Raw genomic sequence first — 22,780 nt, forward strand, 5'->3', positions numbered from 1 at the left:
CTGATTATTAGATCAGAGGGTTGTTTGCAGATGGACACAGAAACAAAGTGTCTGCAGAAAGTAGCAGAATTTCACAAAAGAGTGAGTTTGGTAAATTTCTGCATTATACAAATGAGATAAATACAAAGCATATATCAAAGATTTCAGGTTTTCACGGCTGGTAACATCATTAGGGTTTGTAGAGTCTTTCGGGATCAAGTGCCGTGTTCTACTGGAGAAAGTTTTTCTTCCAGACGTTTCGTTCTCAGCTGTGGAGAACATCCTCAGATGCTCCGGCTGCAACGCCACTGAGGATGTTCTCCGCAGCTGAGAACGAAACGTCTGGAAGAAAAACTTTCTCCAGTAGAACACGGCACTTGATCCCAAAAGACTCTACAAACCCTAACAAAGCATATAATTCACAACAAATGTTGTAGAGCTGCTTTTGACAGAAAAAAGAAAAGGAAGCTTTAGAGGAGATGATAATTATTTTTTTTACGAAGGCACCCACGATTTTTGCAGAAATAAATGAAAGTCTCTTCTTGCGCTAATACACAAAGAGTTTGCAGCACATTATACACACACACACACACACATACATATCCATTATCCTTGATTTAGATTGCTGGATTAGAGCCAACATTAGACCAGATGCAACCTTTTTCTGACCCATTAGGGACAGTAGGGAAAGGGTGATTATCTACACAACCTTTCCTATGGTGTTAGTTAGGCCAAGACAGGGTGATAGGGTCAAGGTCATCTAGGAAGCTTCATGGCTGAGAGGGGGACAAACTCAGGCCTCACCAAGCTCTCCAGCAGCCAGTTCTTCTTGTTATCCAGTGGAAGCCATCTTTGCATAGTGCTGGCTGACCATCCCTTGGGATAATTTTTCGCAGAGATTCTGCCAAGATACCAGTAATAAAAATGCTGTTGAAATATATTTCCTGCACTCAGAACTACAGGCATTTCATAATCCTCAGTTCTGAAATACAAAGGTGAGATGTGCAACCTCTGCTTGGATTTTGGCCCGGTTATATATCAAATCCAGAAAAGAACTTCCCCTTCCCTCCACTCCAACTGCACTTCATTTTGCTACTGCCATGGCAAGTGGCCAGCCGGTGAATCAGTAGTGGGAAGAGAGATTCTCCCTCCCTGCTTCCACATCGTCCCAACCTTGAATATAAGCCAGTGCCTCATATTAACCTGGCCTGCCCTGGAGAAAGAAAAGGGGGGGGGGCGGGGAATCATTGAAGTAGTAGAGAGAGAAAAGAAAAAGATTCAAGATTTGGGAGCACAGATGAGGTTGTTACATACAACTCTACTCCTCAAATAGGGGCAGGTGCCTTCATGATTGGTGCAGCAGCTCCAGGTAGTCTGCACTGCACACAGCTGTGTCCCCAGATGGATGGCGGGGGTGGGGGGGATGCATGGCTGTCTGGTTGGCACAAGGACCTACCAGTTGTGCCTTTCCAAAGCAGTTTCTGCTGCATACCAGACCCCCAAATTTCCCCATGCCTTGATCCAGGGATGAGCCATGTGTCCAAAATGAGACGTGTGCTTCTATGTTACCTGTATGCACCCTCTTAATTTCCCAAAAAATGGAGGAGGGCAGGGGATATGAGGCTGAACTTCAGGTACTTTGTTTTTATCCTGCTTATCCTCTAAAGAGTTCTCCCCTCCTCTGTTTCCTCCTTGCAACAAGCCTACAAAGAAGCATGGGCCTAGTTAAGCATGTGTTTACATTTCTTTATATCCTGCTTTTGCCCCACTTAGAATATTGTTGTCCCCTTCTCCATTTCCTCACAACAACCCTGTGAGGTAAGCCAGGCCAAGAATATCTGATGGGCCAAAGATCACCCTGCAGACTTACATGGTAGAAGTGGGGCTTCAAACTCCAGGATCCTAGTCCAAAGAAGGTTAGCTTGAGAAAGAGTAACTAGCCGAAGGTCATCCAGTGGCTCAGTGGGAATTGGAAGCCAGGTCTCCCCAGTTTGATACACTAAGCACTGGCTTCTCAACCGGGTTCTTTCTTCTTTGTAAGGAATGGCCTCCTACATGAAGAAGCTGTTTGACAACCATTTGAACACCATGGGCAAGCTTCAGACCTTACAGGTGAGAAGCCTTTTCCCTGGGAATCGTTTCTAAATCGGCTTGACTGGCACTCTTGATTATGTGTCTCTTTCATCACAGACCCGGCTAAGGCTGGCAGAGGAGTCCCAGCATTCTCTGCTGTGGGAGAAGATGATTGAAATGAAAGCCAAACTTGAGAAGGAGTTCCAGGACAAAGAGCAAGTGCTTCTGGACAAAGTGAAGGTATGGGGGCAGGGGGTGTTAGCATCATGAATCCTAGCACAGACTGTCTATTGTAGCATGCATTCCATTCAAGTTCTGCAGAAAACTAGCTTTAGATCCTGGCGAATCAAGTGCAAATGCAGTTGCTAGAAAGTTTGCAGAAACGAGGATCTTACAAAAGGAAGCCGAAGGAGATGCCTGTTGTTTAAGGAAATGAAAAGTGGAGGGCCAGTTCTTGCACTGCTGGGGTAATGCAGCTTTCTTTTTTGCATGCTTGTTGCTTGTGCTGTTCCAGAGACATAGAGAGACTCAGGCAATCATGTAGGTAGACTTGATAGCAACCCACTATAGGCAACAGCCTAGTCCATAGAGCTTACCTATCATTAGTATTAGCCATGCTTTCTTGCCTTAATCCTGATCGAGCATCCTGGCTTTTCTGTGTTTTAGTTTGCCAAGTTAATCTGTGCCCCAGGAGGATGATTATATAGAGACATTTGCAAACCGGGGGAAACCGCCTTAACAATAGTTTGCTTCGTCCAAGTGCAGCGCTTAACTGTGGTTTATTGAAGCTGTGGTTTGAAACCCCTCTTTAAGCTCTGGATCCTAGTTTGTGGCTTGTGCTGGCTTCACGTGTTCTAAATAGTGCTTAACCACCATGAAGGACAGCATAGCCCGCATAAGAGTCACGTCTGCAAAGGGCCAATATGATCGCTTCCCATAACAGCCTTAAGATGTGCAATTCTGTTTACTGTGGTAGAATTGTTTCTTGTTTACTTTTTAAACAGTATTTAATATTTACATACCTGCAGATACGTGAAATACAAAGATCCTTCTCTTCCTTCGGAGAGGATCCCAAGGGCTTCAAACCCAGAACAATAAAAGCTGTACATGGAGCTACACAGATCAGAGCCACAGATTTCTGCAAATAGTTTCAGAGGGTAACCATGTTGGTCTCCAATAGAAGAGCTAGATTTGAATCCGGAAGCACCTTAGAGAGCAACAAGGGTTTTTTTTTTGGGGGGGGGGGGGGGAATAAGTTTTCAAGAGTCAAAGCTCCCTATCTTTAGGTATCTCATGTGTTTAGACTTAGGTGGGATCTACATACACTGTTAGGCTGGTTTGAAATAATTTACAGCTGAGATTTTCCTGTTTGGACAGGAAAGAGTGATGAAGATATCTCAGTATGCAACAACACATGAATCCAATCCTAGTAATCTAAGGGGGCCTTAGATGTTACGTTGTTCGTTCATTCGTTCAGTTTATACCCCACCTTCCTCACCGAGGCAGGCTCAAGGCAGCTAATGTTATCCATTCTCCGTCTGCCCTTTTGGAAATGTGTATCTTGATCCTTCCAACTCTCATTCTGGTCATGCAGTCAGCCATCCATTCACACCCACTTTTCAGTATTGTGATGTTTTTCTTAATGTCAGGCCTTACATAGCTAAGAAGTGAACACTTTCCTCGCTTTCGTTAGTTGGTCTGTCATCAGGCGACTTATCCTTTTGTTTGTCTAAGAAAAATGTTCACGGATGGAATTAAAACTCTTTTCCCAGACTCTGGAGGAGACAGCCGCCTTGGAGAAAGAAAAATTAAACAAAGCTATGGAGAAAGAAAAGAAAAAAATCCAGGATTTGGAAACTGAGATGGAACGGCTGGCTGAGGTTTGTAAAAGTCCAAGGAAGTCAACTTACAACATCTTTGCATCATTGTACTTAAAAATCCCCCTCAATAAAGGTGGTTATATTCAGAATATAATAAAGGTGGTAGAAGCTCCAAACTCTCTGCAGGGTCATGACCACATTTAGGCTGTCTGAACTGAAGCCATGTTTGCGTGGTGTTTAAGCCTTGGGCAGTGTATGCTCAGGAGGCATTTGAGATATATAGTCATCATAGGGCCAAACAGCTAAAAGCCTCAGCTAAAAAGGCTGCCCAAAGTGAGTGCGGGAAGGGCACAGAGATATCACAGCCATAATGCTTGGTTGGTTGGGTTCAGCAAGCAAAAATCTCAAGGCTTGCATATGGTTCACAATCAAAAGTGTGCTTAGAGATGGAAGAGTCTCAGCTAGTCCCTTTCTGTAATTGGTTTTCATAGTCCCTCATTACAGAAGAGCATTGATGCTCGCTTGGTTAAATTCTTTCCCCTCAGCCCTACTGGAAAACTGATCTGCAGGCATAGCATATTCAGACAGAGTTTGTGGATCATCCAGCTTGAGTCCTTAGCACGTATTTTATTGGAGTGTGAAAGATTTGAGAGAAAGGGATTTGTTCTCCTTCTCAATAGTTATGTAAATTTATCATCTTAAAAATCATCCAGTTTTTCCTTGTGGACGAGGATTGGAAAACTACCTTAGCAGTTGCTAAATATTTATCTGCAGTGATTGCCTGTAAGAGGGTTAGATCTTGATCTGTTCTAGAGCTTTGAGTCAGAACCACAGTAAGATATGAAAAAGGTTTTCATAGTATGTGGAAGTTGAAAACATATCTCTTGTAAAACTTGGGAGAGAAAATGGGCTCGCCTGCTCACACACTGACACCAGCATGTATGTACACTCATGTCAGGCATTGCCTAGTGCAGTGTCTTGGAGATCCAAAAATCCTGATAAGTGTTCTGTATAAATGAAGGGAAATGTATAAAATGTATAAAAAATAAATGTATAAAATTTTTTGCCACTGTGTGACACAGAGTGTTGGACTGGATGGGCCATTGGCCTGATCCAACATGGCTTCTCTTATGTTCTAATGGACAAGCAAATGTACAGTAACTAAGCGAGCCATGAAAGAGGGCTGAGTTTTATTTGTTTTTCTCATCTCGTCCTCTCTAATTCAGACTATTCCTTTGAGCTTTAATACCCGAAAAACTTTGCTCTGCACATTGAACTGCAGTCTCTCAATCTTGCTTTGTTCGACAGTATCTTGATTCTCTCTTTTGTTGCAGGAAATTAAAGATAAAACTGAATCGGAAGAGGCTTTGAATGCTAAGCTAAGAGAGACTTTGGAGATGCTAGACGAGACGAAGAGAAGAAAGGTAATTGCTGCCAGGGGGAAGAAAGCAACAGGACCAAATCTACGTGTTTTTTGAGGGGGGGCGGGATTAAAAAATGGTGCCCCCTTATGGGCCATTCTATCTTACAGTCCCATAGAATACAACAAACTCCATACCCAATTTGACATCCCCCTCCATCAGCGCCCAGGGCAAGCACCCCCCTCTGCCCCCTTCTAGATCTGGCCCTGGAAAGCAAGGCCTGTTTTGTGGATCAGCAGCTACATGCCTTGGGCCAAATCTGGCTTCATGAGGGATGTCATCTGCCAGTTCAATATGGATGGAGCAGCAGCTGCTTGAGTGGCAGATGCCACCAGAGGGCTGGGGATTAGGGCTTTTGTCTACACACCTCGCCCTTCTCTAAGTGGTCCTTTCTGTAGTTGCTGACCTGAGCAGCAATTCAGAAAAGCTGTCAGATTCAGGAGAGCCACAGTGCCCCCAGGTTTCAGCTCCAGTTACCTTTTGCAAGGGATATATTTGCATGTGTGAGAAGTGCCTTCAAGTCACTTCTGACTTATGGCGACGTTATGAATGAATGTCCTCCAAAATTCCTCTCATTAACAGCCTTACTCAGGTCTCGCAAACTGAGGGCCCTTGTGGCTTCCTTGATTGGTCAGTCCATCTCATGCTGCATCTTCCTCTTTTCCTGCTGCCTTCAGCTTTTCCTAGCATTAGTGTCTTTTCCAAGTGAGTCTTGTCTTCTCATAATGGGACCCAAGGAGTTTGGTCATTTTAGTTTCTAGGGAGAGTTAAGAACATAAGAAGAGACCAGTGGTCCATCTAGTCCAGCATCCTGTCTCACACAGTGGCCCACCAGGTCTTCTGGAAGGCCATCAACGGGGCATAGAGGCTGAGACCTTCCCTTGATGGTCTTCTGGCTCTGGGATTCAGAGGCTTTAGAGGTTCCCCTCAGCCACCATGGCTGGTAGCCTTTGATAAATTTATCCTTCTTGAATCTCTTTGATAAATTTATCCTTCTTGAATCGCCTTTTAAAGCTGTTTATTCCTGTGGCCATCACTACATCCTCTGGCAACAGATCCCACGTTTTAATCACTCTGTGTAAAGCAGTATTTCCTTTCGTCCATCCTGAACCTACTGCCCGTCAGCTTCATTGGATGCCCTTGAGTTCTAGTATTTGGGGAGAGGGAGAAAAAGTTCTCTTTGTCAACTCTCTTCACCCTGCACATAATTCTGTAAACCTCTGCCAGGCTTGATTGGAACCCCTTCATTTGTCTTTTGGGCAGTCCACAATATCCATAAAACTCTCCTTCAACACTACATTTAGGCTTAGCATTTGGAGAACAGGGAGCAAGTGAGTTGCCTGTCATGCCAGAACTCCCAATTCCACTTGGCAGCTGCTTGTGGTTTAGGTGTTCCTGCCAGGTGTCCTTTTCAAACAAACAAGTCCTTAAAAAGCAATAGGAAGTGACCTGCTTGATCCTGCGCCCAGTGATTCCTCCAGTATGTTTCTTGAGTCCTTTACAACCACCTTTTTATGGCATCTGTTGGCTCTGGCCTAAGGGATAGTCTTAACACCGGCTGTGTTGTGGGGGCTGCTGAAGACAGGGCTAGTTAGGGTCCTCCTTTTAAACCTGAATAACCGCCTTGCCTAGCAGCCCAGACCAGCCTCATCTCAAACGAGCTTGGAAGTTAAGCTGGGCAATCCCAGTTGGTACTTGGGTGGGACACCACCAGGGACGACGGGTTGTAGTGCAGAAGGTAATGGCAAAACCCCTCTGCTCATCCCTTCCGTTGAAAACTCCACGAAGTAGAGTCATCTGCAATTTGTCAGCACACTTTCATTATTTAAAAAAACCTGATTCTGTGTTCACCAATTCTATGCATTCCAGACTCATGGGTAGGGGTGGGTGGGTGTTTGGCCTCGTTGCATCTGATCCTAGGGACAGTTGACCTCATGCGAGCCAGTCACAGGCGCTGCTTCCGAGTTGCAGCTTTACCCATTAGATCTCCTTTTCCCCAGCTTCCTTGTGGAGTTTTCTATAACTTGTAAGTTGGGGTTTTCCAGATAGTGGCAGAAGAGAAGATAACCATCTGGGAGAAGCGTCTGAAAAGCATTGAGAACGAAAAAGAAATACAGAAACAAAAGCATCAGGAGGAGTTTGCAGAATACAAGGAGCAGATCAAACAACATTCGCGGACAATAGTCGCGATGGAGGGAAGGCTGTCGGAGGCTGCCCAGTACCTAAAGAAGGTGAAGGAGGAGAATTTCAAGTTCCGGCAGCAAATAGAAGGTTGGTAGCAAAGGCAAAGAGGTTGATTTTGGCTGCTCTTATCAGCAAACTGTTGCATGTGGTGCTGATTTGCCTGCATAAGGTGTTTATTTATTTATTTATTCCCCAGCCCTACGCAGAGAAACTTTTGTGTAGCAAGTTTCAAAGGGTTGCCGTGTTGGTCTGCATTTGAACTGTGAGATTTGAGTCCAGTGGCACCTTAAAGAGTCGCGAAGGCACTACTGGACTGAAATCTGTTTTGTGTAGCAAGTACAGCCACTGCTGCTTCCTCAACCTCAGAGCCTGACACACTACAGAGGCCACAGGTTTGGTCTAGGGGTCCCCACCTGGTGTCCTTTGTAATGGTGAGTAGTGGGTCCGTCCTAGTTCTACAGTGTGTGGTCCCCCAGTCAGATTACACTTAAAGCAAACATGGAGAAGAGCCTTCAGCCTTTTGTCCCCAGTTCCATTTTCCCAGCTCGAAACAGTTCCTAAGGGGTGCTGTTCGGCCCACTGGGGAAATGTATATACTGAAAGGGGGATACACCCAACAGACCAAACAGCATCCCCCCCCCCCCCCGATCATTTCAGATTGGGAAAATTATGAGGGAGGGGTGACTGAACCCCTTCCTCCATGTGTGCCGCAGTGTGAATAAGGCACCCTGGGCCTAGGAACTGAGAACTCTGGACTCACATCTGACTTGCACAGGACACAGGGAGACCCTGGATCCACCCTGTGTGCTCTGTAATGTGCAAGAGAGAGGAGGCATCCATTATCAGGAAACAGCCACGTAATTTAACAAAGAAATAGCCACTCTTATGTTGATGCACATAAGAGGATTTTAATTATTTTTGCATTTCTTTTTGTATCCCTACCTCCAAGAAGCTGTGAATCATATGGAAAATTGCACGAGCGAAAGAACCAGAGGTTGGAGTCTGTATTAAGTTGGAGTCTGTATTAAGGCTGGTGACCAATCTTAGATGCTGTTCCAATACACTTGAGAGCCAGTTTGGTGTAGTGATTAAGTGTGAAAATGTAAATGTAAAAGACTAAATGTAGTGTTGGAGGAGAGTTTTATCGGAAAGAGAAAGTGTGTGGACTCTTATCTGGGAGAACCGGGTTTATTCCCCACTTCTCCACTTGCACCTGCTGGAATGGCCTTGGGTCAGCCATAGCTCTGGCAGAGGTTGTCCTTAAAGGGCAGCTTCTGTGAGAGCCCTCTTAGCCCCACCCACCTCACAGGGTGTCTGTTGTGGCCGGGTGGGGGGAGGGAAGTAAAGGAGATTGTGACTGCTCTGAGATTCAGAGTATAGGGTGGGATATAAATCCAGTATTTTCTTCTACTTTTGTATTGCTTTTCCATTACAGTAATCCTCAAATTTGGTGATAATATTTGGCACCAGTTTGACTCCAGAGACACAGACTGCTAACGCTTTGCCATTCTGTGTTCTGTAACAGAGTTTTTGCTACTAATAATTGCCATTTGTAGAACTCTCTCCAGAATCTTGTTTGGAACGCAGAGCCACTCGTTTAGATATAAAAGCTGAAAATTTTGCCAAACTTTTGAAACTCTTATGTTTGCGGTTTTCTGTATGCATTCTTGGCTTTTTCTTCAGAAATGCAGAGGGAATCCGGCAAGTCTAAGCAGTCCATTTCACAAGAGGTTTCTGTGCCACCCATTTCACAAAAGTCTTCTATGCTGTCAGTTTCACAAGACGTTTCTGTGCCATTCCTATCACAAGAGGTTTTTCTGCCATCCCATTCAGAAGAAGTTTCTTGCGCCAGAGGGGACCATGTTTTCATTATGTAAGCAGATGAGTATTTAGTTTCTTTTGGTCAAAAACCATAAGCAGAAGCTGAAATCTTGCATCTCGGTAGTAGTGGAAAGTGCTGTCAAGTCATAGCAGACTTTTAGTGGCCCCTATAGGATTTTCAAGGCAAGAGACATTCAGAGGTGGTTTGCCATTGCCTGTCTCTGTGTAGCAACCCTGGACTTCCTTGGTGGTCCAGGGCTTTTTTTGTAGCAAGGACTTCTTTGCATATTAGGCCACACGCCCCTGATGTAGCCAATCCCTCAAGAGCTTACAGGGCTCTTCTTACAGGGCCTACCGTAAGCTCCAGGAGGATTGGCTACATCAGGAGGGTGTGGCCTAATTTGCAAAGGAGTTCCTGCTACAAAAAAAGCCCTGGTCTCCCATCCAAGTACTAACTAGTGTTGACCCTGATTAGCTTCCGAGATCTGATGAGATCGGACTAGCTTGGGCCATCCAGGTCAGGGCCTGAATAACTATACTAAGAATAAATACTTGGAGGTTTGTCTGACAAGTCTCTCATCTTGGCAGTTCAAGCTGAATATGTACTTAGGATGTGTCCATCAGAAAGAGACCTGCAGTACTGTGAAGTACTGTTGAGTACTTCACAGCAAGATGGCGGCGACGGCAAGAGCTTGGGTGCTAGAGCTCCCTTAAACATCCCCAGAAACAACTAAAAACAACTGGTTTGCACGTTAAAACATCAAGTGCAACCAACAAGGTATCCCACCTGGAGCAGGAGAGACTGGTGTGAGTGCCGAGGGTCCCGCGGAGCTGCCGGAGCTGCTGTCGGCTTGCGGGGCGAGGCGAGGCCTGGGAGCGAGTGCGGAGGAAGCTGAGACGCCGGGCTGGGCTGCGCTAGCCGCGCCGCCAGCCGGGTGAAGCCGGCCAGCGAGAGGAGTGGCCGACGGGCGGAGAGAGTGGAGTGGAGTGGAGAACGGAGCAGAGCAGCTGGGACGCCCACGCCCAACATAGCTAGCGGCGTGTGGTGGACGAGCGGAGAGATCGAGCGGAGAGGCCGGACGAGGGAGAGTACAGAGGCAGGCGAGCGGCTGGAGACCTTCGCAATCACGCGACGCGAGCGCCGAGTGAGGGCGCGGCCGGGGCGACTGACAGCGGCGATAGGGGCTGCTACCAACGGAGGGAAGCCTGAGGTGGCGGCCCCGAGGCCACTAGTCATTTCAGTGGATTGTGGGTCCCTGACTGGACTGGTCAATTTCCATAAGAAGACCTGTGGAGCCCTGAAGCGCGACTGGGAAGCACGGGGGGGTTTACCTCCCTGGGCCTGCCGGATTGTGCCAGGGGTATTGGCCGAGAACTCATGGACCCGATCACATATTACATTCCACCCCGACTGCTGTCCTAGTGTAGCACACGCTATGCTATAAACTCGATGCCTGCACTCATCCTCGCACTTTATCCACCCAGCACCTTAGCACTTACTCAAGCACTTTACCTATCTTACCTGCTCAGCACTTACCCAGCACTTAATACAGACCACTAATTGGAAACTTTACTATTATTAATATTAATTAATTAACTGGATCTTTAGCCGATTGATTAGTAATTTGAAATTATTTATATATTTATTTTGGACTGTATATTTTGTTAAATTTTTAGCTCATTAACTGGGAAGATTGTTAGGGTATTATTTTGTTAGTGATGCTAGAATTGAAGTTATTAGGTTTTTAACTAATCAATTGAGGGAGTATTGTGGGAGGGCTTTCTATATTAATTAATTAAACTAGGGAATAGGTAGTGGGTCTGTAATTGGGAGACCAGAGTGGCTGGTGGGGTGCGAATCAACTGTAGGTTGGGAGAACCTGGTGGGGGGGGGGTGAAGCTGTCCAGTACTAGTATACCACTATAACTAGTATAACCAGATACCAGCCTTGATAGTGGTCTTATTGCAGCTGCTGCCAACGAGGAATGGCCGGCTCAGGGATTCCAGTGCTCCTGGGGAGGGGGAGGTATGGCGGTGGGAGCAGATATTATAAGGGAGGAAGACAGAGACAAGTCGGTGCTCGGCCCCCCTCCAATCTGCGGCCCATCCCAAGGGTGACAGGTAGTAGGGCCAGGAGTAACCCGCCTCCGTCATTGGTGTTATGCAACGCCAGGTCCATTAACAATAAGACCTCAATTCTCCGAGAGTTTATGCTCGAGCAGAATATGGACCTGGCTTGCGTGACTGAGACCTGGATCCGGGAGGGTGATACAGTAGCCCTCTCGCAAACAGCTCCCCCAGGTTACTCAGTCTTCCACCAATCGCGGACTAGTGGGCGGGGGGGAGGAGTGGCAATATTTGCACGGGAGGCTTACTCCTTCAGGGCGCTCCCGGCCCCAAAGATTGAGGGCATTGAATGTGCCGGTCTGGCGTGGGGGGATGAAGAGGGGTTGGCGATTTGGCTGGTGTACCGTACGCCTAACGCACCGGCCAACGCCTTACCGTCCCTGCTCGAGGCGGCGACAGGCTGGGCGCTGGAGCACCCAAGGCTGATAATCCTGGGTGACTTCAACGTCCATGCTGATGACCCGTCCTCCAGTCAGGCGACGGACCTAGTGTCTTCCATGGCGACACTGGGACTCTCTCAATTTGTTGTAACCCCCACTCACCAGGCCGGACACATGTTAGACCTGATCTTCGCGGCCGGGATTGTAGTGAGCGACATAACCGCAGAGGTAGTGCCATGGTCGGATCACTTCGCTCTCAAGGCCCGTGTAAATATGCCCCCCCAAACCTGTTTAGGCGAGGAGCCGATTATGGCTCGCCCGCGGAGCCAAATGGACCCGGAACGGTTCCAGATGGCTCTACGGGACCCCTGGCCCTCTGGCGATTCCCTCGATGGCCTGATTGAGACCTGGAATAGCCGGCTCTCTAGGGCCATCGAGGAAATCGCACCTCGGCGCCCTCTGCGACCTCGGACTAAGCTGGCTCCGTGGTATACCCCGGAATTACGCCAGCTGAAACAAGGCCTTAGACGGCTAGAGAGGCAATGGCGACGTACTCGTGACGAGGCGATTAGAACATCTTACAGGAAGTTTATGAAGTCCTATGAGATGGCAATCAAGGCCGCAAAGAAAACATACTTTGCGGCTAAGATTGCATCCGCAAATTCGCGCCCAGCCCAATTATTTAGAATAATTCGGAATCTGACTACATTGCCTCAAGGCAATTCAAAAGCTAAGGAATTGGAGATTGGCTGTGAGGCTTTTGCAAAATTCTTTGCGGATAAGGTCCAATCGCTCCGCCAGGACTGCCCCGCCAATTTTGAGGCAGTAAGTGGACTCGAAACCCAATGCGTGTCTTCTGAGTTAACTCTGGATTGCTTCGACCCGCTCAGCTTGGAGGAAGTCGACAGAATTCTTGGCACTGCACGATCCACAACTTGTGATCTGGACCCATGCCCCTCCTGGCTAATTAAGGCCTGCCAGGAGGAATTAAGATATCCTATACGGGATATTATAAATCGATCCCTTTCAGAAGGCGTTTTTCCAACACCCCTGAAAGAGGCATTGGTCCGCCCTCTCCTGAAAAAACCGTCATCAGACCCGGCCGAATTGGCACACTACCGGCCGGTCTCAAACTTGCCCTTTTTGGGCAAAATTATCGAGAGGGCTGTGGCGGTGCAGTTACAGGAATTTCTGGAGGACGCTTCCGTCCTAGACCCATGCCAGTCCGGCTTCCGCCCGGGCCATGGGACGGAAACAGTCCTGGTCGCCCTCATGGATGACCTCCGACGACAACTGGATCGAGGTGGCTCGGCGGTATTGCTGTTGCTAGACCTATCGGCTGCGTTCGATATGGTCGACCATCAGCTGCTGACCCGCCGCCTCGCCGACGCAGGAATTCGGGGGCTAGCCTTACAGTGGCTCTCCTCCTTTCTTGATGGTCGGGGACAAAGGGTGGCAATTGGGGGGGAGCTGTCTCAGAGATACCCACTTCATTGTGGTGTGCCTCAGGGGGCAGTTCTCTCCCCGATGTTGTTTAACATCTTTATGCGCCCCCTTGCCCAGATTGCACGGAGGTATGGGCTGGGTTGTCATCAATACGCAGATGACACCCAGCTCTATCTATTGATGGACGGCCGGGCTGGCGATGTCCCTACAAATTTGGACCGGGCATTACAAGCCGTGGCTGACTGGCTCAGGCTGAGCGGGCTGAAGTTGAATCCGGCGAAGACTGAGGTCCTTTGCGTGGGCCGCGGCGGACCGGGAGGGGAGATCACTTTACCGGCCTTTGACGGTGCGCCACTGGTACCAGTGCGCAAAGTCAAGAGCCTGGGAGTGCTACTGGAATCCTCTTTATCAATGGAGGCCCAGGTAGCCGCCACTGCTAGATCCGCCTTCTTTCACCTTAAGAGGGCGAGGCAGTTGGCTCCCTTCTTGGAGCGCACCGACCTAGCAACTGTGATCCACGCAACGGTCACTTCGAGATTGGACTACTGCAATGCCCTCTACATGGGGCTGCCCCTATACCGAACACGGAGACTTCAGGTAGTCCAGAACGCGGCGGCCAGGCTACTGGAGGGACTACCACGGTGGGAACCTGCGCGGCCTGGGCTGCGGGATCTGCATTGGCTGCCGGTTGTCTACCGTGTTCGCTATAAGGTGCTGGTCATCACCTTTAAAGCCCTATATGGCCGAGGACCTGCCTACCTAAAGGACCGCCTCTCCCCATATGTGCCCCAGAGAGCGCTGAGATCCGGTTCTCAGAACTTACTAACAATCCCTGGGCCAAGAGAAGCTAGGTTGAAGGCTACCAGGGAGCAGGCCTTCTCGGTGATAGCCCCTCGTTGGTGGAACGACCTTCCTGAGATGGTGCGAGCCCTGCGGGACCTGAACCAGTTCCGCAGGGCTTGCAAAACATTTCTTTTCCAGCTGGCTTTTGAGATAGAACTTGATTAATCCAACGAATGGACATCTAGCCATCTTGCGTACATTATGATACAGTATTTTAGCACCATTTTATATATTTTAACTATTTTAAATAATTTATTTGTGACTGATATATTTAAAACTGTTTATGTTGTTTTATGTGAATCATGGGATCCCCATGTCTGTTAGCCGCCCTGAGCCCGCCTGGCGGGGAGGGCGGGATATAAAAATAAAATATTATTATTATTATTATTATTGAAGAGATGCACATAGTGCAACCAACTAATCTAATACTGATGTGTTACACTTATGTCTTCCAATAGCAGGTAGCCCTACTATGGCTGCTGCTGGCACCTGACTTCCCCCTCTCTGGGAGCAAAGGTCCCCACCTCGATGTTCCCTCTAAGCTGCAGAGTCTTATGAGCAAAAATTCTACTTTGTGAGCTACTGGCATTAAAGTTGTGAGCTACTGCATAAATTATTGACATTAAAGTTTTGAGCTACTGCATAAATTAGTTTGCTCTGGGGTCATCCTTCCTGAGCTAAGACAAAAATGTGTGAGCTGGAGGCTAAAAATCTGTGAGCTAGCTTACATGAACTCATCTTAGAGGGAACACTGGTTCTGCGTAAGACAGGAGGAGATTACAGCTGCAAGACTTGGTAGCTCTTGACATGTCCTGCCACTGGGAAATATGGCTTTAGCATATCGGCATTCATTTCACTGGTATGCTGCAGTCATGCATACATCAGCAAGAGAGCTCAAGACATGTTCACAAGCATGGTGAGCCTCTGTACTTAATGCATATCCATTAGCACCCCATTATGATGAACTCCACTCCCTCTACAGTACAAATTAACCACCAGCCTTGATATGAACCAGAAAATTATCATAAACCTTATTTGACATAGCTGGTTTAAAGGGGTTTTAGGTTCCTAAAATAACATACTAAGCTGATCTTATCAAGATCTGTTACTTACATTGGGTTTTGCAATGCTTTTGTGTGTTTTGTTCATTGTTATTATTTTTTTTTTATGTTGTGAACGTCAGGGAAGAATTAGCATCCGCGAGGCATGAAATCCTTTCAAAGCAAGCTGTAATCTTGGAATTAAAGAAGGAGCTCTCGGAAGTCAAAGCCAGGATGTCCGACGTGATTGGTTTGTGAAATGGCAGGGTGTTAACAAATGCGTCTTTTAACCCCTTCCCTCCATTAAAATTTAGAGAACAGAAAGCACTTAAGATTAGATCAATGTATCCCATTAACATTCTGCTGAGAACACAAGCGATTCTAAACGCTGCAACCAATGATTGAACTCCAGTCTTTGAAAACTGGCCTGTTAATGAAGAGGTGTAGGGGTTTTGGCAGAGGTCTGAAAAGCAGGAATTGCAGATTTGTAAAATGTCTCAGGGAATGTCTCCCAAAGTGGTCCTTTTTGAACTAAAGTGGTTCAGAAAGTCTTAATCCTAAAAGGACCTCCTTCAGCGGCAGGCTTCACTCAGACCTAACGTCTCCAAATCTCTTACATACAGTTACAAGACTGGAAGTGCCTGCCAGTGTCAAGTTCCCACTTTTTCTTCAATAAAGATGACTCACGAGATTATCGGATAAGTGTTTATTGTAAGGCAGGCTACATTGACACTGGCTCGTTGTCAAGCAGTGTTGAAAGTGATACACCACAGCACAGGTTCAGATTATATACCCTTGCAATGATCGTTAAAAGCGGGCCTGAATTTAGGGCGTGAAGACAGTTCAAATTTAGTGGCTATAGGTCACACACACACATTCACTACCAAGCTTTCAACTAAACATTCAAAGGAGGGAGTAAATGACCTTGATAAAGAGAAGTTTCCCAGCTTCTAGGAGGCCAAGCAAGTTAAGTTTCAATTCCACTACAGACTAAGCATTCTACTTGCACACATTCCAGAGACTACATCAAAGAAATACAGATAACACATTGGAACTTGACAGCCAGGTCGCACATGCCTTTCCTCTCCCTCCTTCTCCCTTTAATGTGTGAATTCTCCCTCCTTCCTTTCCTTCTCGGAACTGGTCCATTGTCACATTGGAAGCGGTATGTATTTCTAACTATAGATTGAATCAGGATTTGTAAAGCTAGTTTTGGCACAACTCCTGTGAACTTGGCCACCACTCTCGTTTGAAACTAACCATGGTAAGCATTAGTGTTACTGAAGGTGCAATAGTGTGCCATGGTTAGCCTCAAAAATGGAAGGAAGGGAGAAGATTTATGTGTATGAAAGGACAGGAGGGAAAGGAAGGGAGGTGAGAGTCTCTGGGGCACTCCAGACCTCCTAACAGGATTAGCAATACATCTCTGAGCACCAGCTGTTCCAGGATTAGTCAAAATTAAGCAGCCCCTTTTCTGGGGGACGTGAAAAACTCAACATGGTTGTCAACAAGAACCTTCTCCATGCTGTAAACCTTGGAAACCAAATTAGCTTGTTTGCCTTGCAGGCAGTAGTACTAATTCATCCCAAACCCACTTCCATCTCTCCCTTGTCCTAGCCTTGTTCACATGTACTACCAGCATGTATGTGCATAATTCTTACAAATGAGTAATATGCTTTTACTTTACTAATGACACTGGGGAGCAGGACCATAAAAGCAAGGTTTAAATCACACCTTCAGCTGTACATGCCTCTTATGTAACATGGGAATTATTCAGCACACTCACATAAAGAAAAGGGGGCTGTGACAGTACCTGCATTCACTGGGACTTGTAAACAGGGCTTCCTCTGTGTTTGTAGGAGAACTGAGTGAAAAGCAAAAGATGGAACTGGAGCAGAAGCGCAGTCTGGTCCACAGCCAAGCGCAAGAACTCAACCAACTCCGAGAGAAGCTGTATGAGATGTCCAAGCTGGTGGACCAGAAGGATGCAAACCTTAAAAGTGCAAATGAAGAATTAAGGTAGGAGCTGCCTTGGTGTAAAAAAAGGAAGGCAGGAATCCAGCCCCAATGCACTAGGGAGTTTCTGAAGTACTTATAACCGTTTGCTCAAAAACCCAGGGAATATTTATCGAACTCAGCTCTTTATCCATAGGGTCTCTGTAATGACAGATTCCAGAAAAATGTAATGTTGAAATAATACTCATAATTAGCAGTTCAGACAGAACAGCATTTGGCCTTGGGATCCCAAATAGGGGTGTGCGCTCAGTGTATATCTAGCCGAATAAGTGCCCAAATACCGAAATGGTCATGCCCGAATAAAAACATTATTCAGCTAAATGCGTTCTATTCACTGGTCAAATCGTGCTGCCACTGCAGTGCAAATCAGCAAGCAAACTGAATGCGATTAAAGTTTCAGTGCCTTCACTTCGCGGCATGACTCAGCGAGTGAACTGTGAAGGCATATAAACTTTAAAAGCCTTCACTTTGCTTGCTGAGTCGTGCCACCCCAGCATCACAACTCTGCCAGTGAACTGAAGGCATTTTGATTTTAAACGTCTTCAGTTCAGATTTTAAATGTCTTCACCCCAGTGGCACAACTTGGTGAGTGAAATTCTCCTTTATGGGAGAGTATAATGGAGCTGAATAAATTTGGGTTTCCTGAATTTTTTTACCCAAATACCAATACAATATTGATATTGGTATTCAGGAATATTTGGCAATACAGATACTTCCCAGCTCCAATAGACCTGAGTCAGTTAAAAAAAAAATTACACATCCTTAGTCCCACATTGTTCAACTCACACAGGCTTAAATTCCCTCCCTGACTTCTACTGTGACCAGATAGACAACTGTGGGTTGGCACTCGCCTTTCAACTCAGAATTCAGGTGTAACAGTTGATTGGCTTTCTCAAACCAGAAATCTGAAAGTCTGTGCCTGGGAGAGGAGGGAGCATATGAATCCCAGGCTCATTCTGATCATCCAAACTGAGGCTTTGAACAGCTGTCCAAACGAGGCTTGTATTCAAAGGTTCTGTGTACATTTATTTATTTAGTTTATCAAATTTATATCCCGCCCTCCCCTGACGGGCTCAGGGCGGCTAACAATGGTTAAAAACAACATAAAATACTAAAAACAAAATATGCAATAAAATCATTTCCATACATTTTACAGTCACTAAAAGTCCGAGATGCACATCTGTTTATTTATGTATTCAATTTATATCCCGCCCTCCCCACCGAGGCGTTGATGTTCGGATTATTCTGATGTTCTGGTTTCAATTATATTGGTTCAGTGAGATTGTCATTGCTGTGGAATAATAGCCACCTCCCCTTAACCGTGGAAAGTGAGTTTGAGCAGTTCGGTCTTATGGGCCCTTGAGAACTGTGGCAGGTGCCACAGGGCCCTGATGTTTTCGGGGAGGGCATTCTACAGAGCGGGGGCTATTACTGAGAACGCTCTGGCTCTGGTGGTGGGCAGTCGAGCTTCTTTCGGTCTAGGGTTCTTAAGATTATTTTGGAACCCCGAATGTAGTGCTCTCTGGGGTATGTATGAGGAGAGGCGGTCCCGAAGGTAGGCAGGTCCCAGGCCATATAGGGCTTTAAAGGTTATGACCAGTACATTATCTCAGTAATCCCTACTGACAGTCCTGCAAGGTAGGCCAGTATTCTTATCCCCCTGTTGCAAATATGCAGTGTAATGGGCTAACAGAGGCTAAGAGAATACTGACCAAGACACCCCTAACTGAATTCACTGCTGCCGAGATCCTTACCCTTGCCCTATGAATGAACAGGTGAGCAGAGGTGCAGTGTGGCATGTGGAGATTGGCCTCCCCGAATAAGTACATCCAAACCATGTTTTTCACAAGCCCCTCTGTAGCTGCAGCGAACGCTCACCTGTGAAGAGAGATCTTAGTGATGTTTTGGTAATTCAGAACAGGCATTATTGGGCTAGAGATGGTTGATCTCCCCCTGCCCTGCCCCAGTTCTTCTTTTAGCAATACCTTCTCCTTTTTTGGATGCAGGAGCTCCAGGGAAAAACTGAAAGAGCTGAAGACGGAAGTGCAAAAAAAGGCAAGACTACTCGAGAAGAGTGTCCAGCACAAGAGCAGTCAGACAAACATCACCCTGCTGGATGAAGGCCCTGCTGCTGCCAAAAAGGCAAGTGGGATGCTTGACCTGGCAGGCTGCTGGGAAGCTGTTTTGCACTCCAGCCTGAGATTTGCCTTCACTGCAATGCTCTTGGGAAGCCGAAGCATTAGGCTGCTACACTTCTGCCTGCTCTCCCGACCATAAATCTCTCTTAAAATACCAGCTGCCAACCAGTGGTTTGTTTTGACTTCACAATGCAATTACTGCAAAACCACGCCTATAATGTCCAAAGGGGCCCTTTGTGTTCAAATGCCTCCAAAGTAATTGAAGGACTCAAATCAGCACCAGATTTTTTTAGTGTTCACATAGCCCTGAAAACATCTAGGGTGTACAAAGCCATCTACCTTATAGCGAGTCATGCCAGTGGTCTTTATTGCTCACTGTTGTCAGTTCTGACAGGCAGCATCCCTGCAGGGTCTAAGGGGAGAGAGAGGCTTTCCCCAGCACCCGCCACCTGAGACCCTGTCCCTGGAGATGCCAGGGGCAGAGCTTGGACCCTGCGGTGTGCTAAGCTGGTGCTCTGACACTGAGCCACTTAGTTAAGTCTGAGCCTGGCAAACCATCATAATGGCTTCATACAAGTACAGATCATATCACTTCTCGGCCTTTTGGCTAAGTTCATGTGTGTGTAAAAGTACAGATAATAAGCAGTGTTCCCTCTAAGCTGAGTTAGTGTGAGCTAGCTCACAATTTTTAAGCCTCTGGCTCACATATTTTTGTCTTGGCTCCGGAAAAATGGCCCCAGAGCAAACTAATTGATGCAGTAGCTCACAACTTCCATGCCAGTAGCTCATAAAGTATAATTTTTGCTCACAAGATTCCACAGCTGAAAAGGAACTTTGATAATAAGCCGGGGGGGGGGGGAGGGGAGACCATGTGTGCCACCCCAAGCACCTTGGCAGAAGGCTAGGATTAAAACCTGCTAAATAGATACTTACTTTTACTAAAAGGGACTGTTGTTTATTTAGAAAAGCTAGTTATAAAGTCAGAGGAAGCATGCAAGAGCAGGTTGGTCTATTGCAGCTTTCCTCAACCTTTTTTGAGCCCACAGGCATGTTTAGAATTCTGACGACGTGTGCTTGGTTTAGCCGTAAGATGGCTGCCACAAAATGGAGGCAAGGGCCAGCCATATAAAGGGCACGGCAGCTGACCTTCAGTCAGTGAAGATCCGTGTGCTGCGGTGGCAGCCAGTGTTCCCTCGAAGCTGAGTTAGCGTGAGCTAGCGCACAGATTTTTAGCCTCCAGCTCACACATTTTAGCTCAGGAAACATGGCCCCAGAGCACAATAATTTATGCAGTAGCTCACCGCTTTAATGCCAGTAGCTCACAAAGTAGAATTTTTGCTTACAAGACTCTGCAGCTTAGAGGGAACATGGGTGGCAGCTGCTGCTAAAGCCAGCGTTTTCAAAAATCTGCACAGCCAACCAGATCTCCAGTGGACAGTCAGAAGCCTTGCTGTGCAAAAGCCTCATCTGGCCCCACCCACTTTCTAAAAACAATTGGCAGGCACCAAGGAAAGTGCTGGGTTCCCACAGGCACCATGTTGGAGACCTGGCCTATTGCAAGATGCTTCTGTGGTGCCAGCCTCTTTCTGTACCCCAGAAGCTGTAGTCGGGCATCACTCATTGGAACTTACCTGGCTGATTCACAGCAGAAAACAACAAAAAAGATCCACTACAAATTCTCCTGTCCTTTTGAAGATGAAGGTGATTTTCCTAGCATACCTGCCCCCCTCCCACATGTTGTGGTTGGCAATTTGCAAGTGTTGTCATAGCGCTTTGCAAATGTGAAGTATTATAACTGCTGAGTGTTGCTGTAATTGCTCATTAGGGTTGGAAAATGTAAGACAAAAAAAAAAAAGATATGCTCTGGTGCTCTCATTTTCTTTTGCAAATTTATCTCCATAGTGGTTGGAAGGAAGAATAATACTTAGAGACCTTTGCCAATAGAGTTTATTGACGCAGTGTCCCCTCAGAAGGTGAATTTTCCAGAACTGTTGAGAATGAGCCATAGCAGTTGAAGTCTAAATGGACAGAATGTATCACCAAGTAAAAACGAGAGTTCTCTCAATTTTTCCCCCCTGTGTGCTTCACGGTTTGGCTTGCTTGGCAGAGCTGTCAGGCAACATTTTGTTTTCCAGTGTCTTTGCTGCATCCTCTCACCTTTCAGGAAGGGCTGAAGCCTGATTTTGTGTAAATCCATCTGCTTTGCGTGTCTTTACGTGAGTGAGTGTGTGTGTGCACATGAGCACCGTGGGTGCATGGCCCTGCAGTTGGTTTATGGGATTAGATGGCTTTGAGGGCCTTTTGGTTTTGACCTGAGTGACAAAGCTATAGGAGGTTCTTCCTTTTTTATTTGTTTTAAGGTTTCAGTTCAGATTTTTTAAAAACAATGGATTCAAAACAAGCATGGGACCAGAAAAAAGTACTTGCTTAGCCCATTCACCAAAAAAAAAAATGCTTGGCAAAGAGTAGGAATGCAGCAGCAGTGGAAAGTGAGTTTACCTAATTCTGCCAATCCAAAATGGTGCATTAAGATTCCTCTGCAGCTGCTCCCTCTGTACTCAGGAACCTGGAGCTTTGCTGAAGCACTGTTGGAAAACCTCACTTGAGCTTTAAGAAGATGATCTCCCAGCAGAAAACTCTTTTAACAATCTCACTGGCAGGAGTTGACAAAAAAACCCTACTGTTTCTGTGGCAAAGTTTCTATGTTCTCCAATGAAAATACAAGCTGAGATAATGTCCAGAGCATAATTTACTCAGATTCTCATTTTTTAACTGTAGATATCTTAAAGACAAATGATGTATAGAGGGGTTTTATGTAGTGTATATTAGCATTTTTATCTGTTTTGCTCTGCTTCTGAATGGCCTTCTGGGCCATAATAAAGACTGAATTGAACTGAGGCATCTTAATGTAAAACCTTCCCCAGTTTCAAAGAAAGTGCTTTTCAGGTCATCTTCCCCATCATTAGGCAGCTTCTCCAGGCACAGCGCAGGGGAATAGTGGAATTGGCTCACCCAAAAGTCAGGGGGGTGGGGGGAGTCCTTTTTTACCTCCGTTAATAGAAAAGGGGGTCATTACCTAGAGCTTGTTCAGTAGGTGCCGGCCTTGGACCTGGCTGACCTGGGAGCGAAATGCAAAGGCTACAGACACGAGGAGACCATCTTGCGCCAAAAAGATGCCCTGACTGAATTGCGGGAAAGAATCAAAGAGCTGGAGAGAACTCGGCTTTCAGGTGAGCACTGCCAGGCCCATCTCTGCCTGTTCTTTCCGTTTCCTTACTTATATTCCTGTTCTATTATTTTTTGGCATCACTATGAAAAATCAGAGCAGAGCCTGATTTCAAAGGATGCTTTTGGGAGGATGGGATGTAGAACTTACAGAAGACTGAATTTAGTTTAGAAAACATGGGTAGCAATGTTCCCTCTGAGCTGCAGAGTCTTGTGAGTAAAAATTCTACTTTGTGAGCTACTGGCATTAAAGTTGTGATCTGCTG

General features: G+C 46.4%; 1 protein-coding gene across 1 annotated transcript in view; it reads left to right on the forward strand.

Annotated features, from left to right (window-relative positions):
• FHAD1 (forkhead associated phosphopeptide binding domain 1) overlaps positions 1-22,780 on the forward strand; it is a 55,447-nt gene that overhangs the window by 22,127 nt on the left and 10,540 nt on the right. The window contains exons 14-23 of the mRNA XM_060259618.1: positions 2,021-2,091; positions 2,170-2,292; positions 3,825-3,932; positions 5,207-5,296; positions 7,339-7,564; positions 9,161-9,350; positions 15,279-15,385; positions 16,995-17,154; positions 19,158-19,293; positions 22,384-22,519. Coding sequence (XP_060115601.1) covers positions 2,021-2,091; positions 2,170-2,292; positions 3,825-3,932; positions 5,207-5,296; positions 7,339-7,564; positions 9,161-9,350; positions 15,279-15,385; positions 16,995-17,154; positions 19,158-19,293; positions 22,384-22,519 — 1,347 coding nt within the window. The remainder of the gene's footprint in view (positions 1-2,020; positions 2,092-2,169; positions 2,293-3,824; positions 3,933-5,206; positions 5,297-7,338; positions 7,565-9,160; positions 9,351-15,278; positions 15,386-16,994; positions 17,155-19,157; positions 19,294-22,383; positions 22,520-22,780) is intronic.

The sequence above is a fragment of the Heteronotia binoei genome, chromosome 18 (genome assembly GCF_032191835.1).
Source record: "Heteronotia binoei isolate CCM8104 ecotype False Entrance Well chromosome 18, APGP_CSIRO_Hbin_v1, whole genome shotgun sequence".
Classification (NCBI taxonomy): Eukaryota; Metazoa; Chordata; class Lepidosauria; order Squamata; family Gekkonidae; genus Heteronotia; species Heteronotia binoei.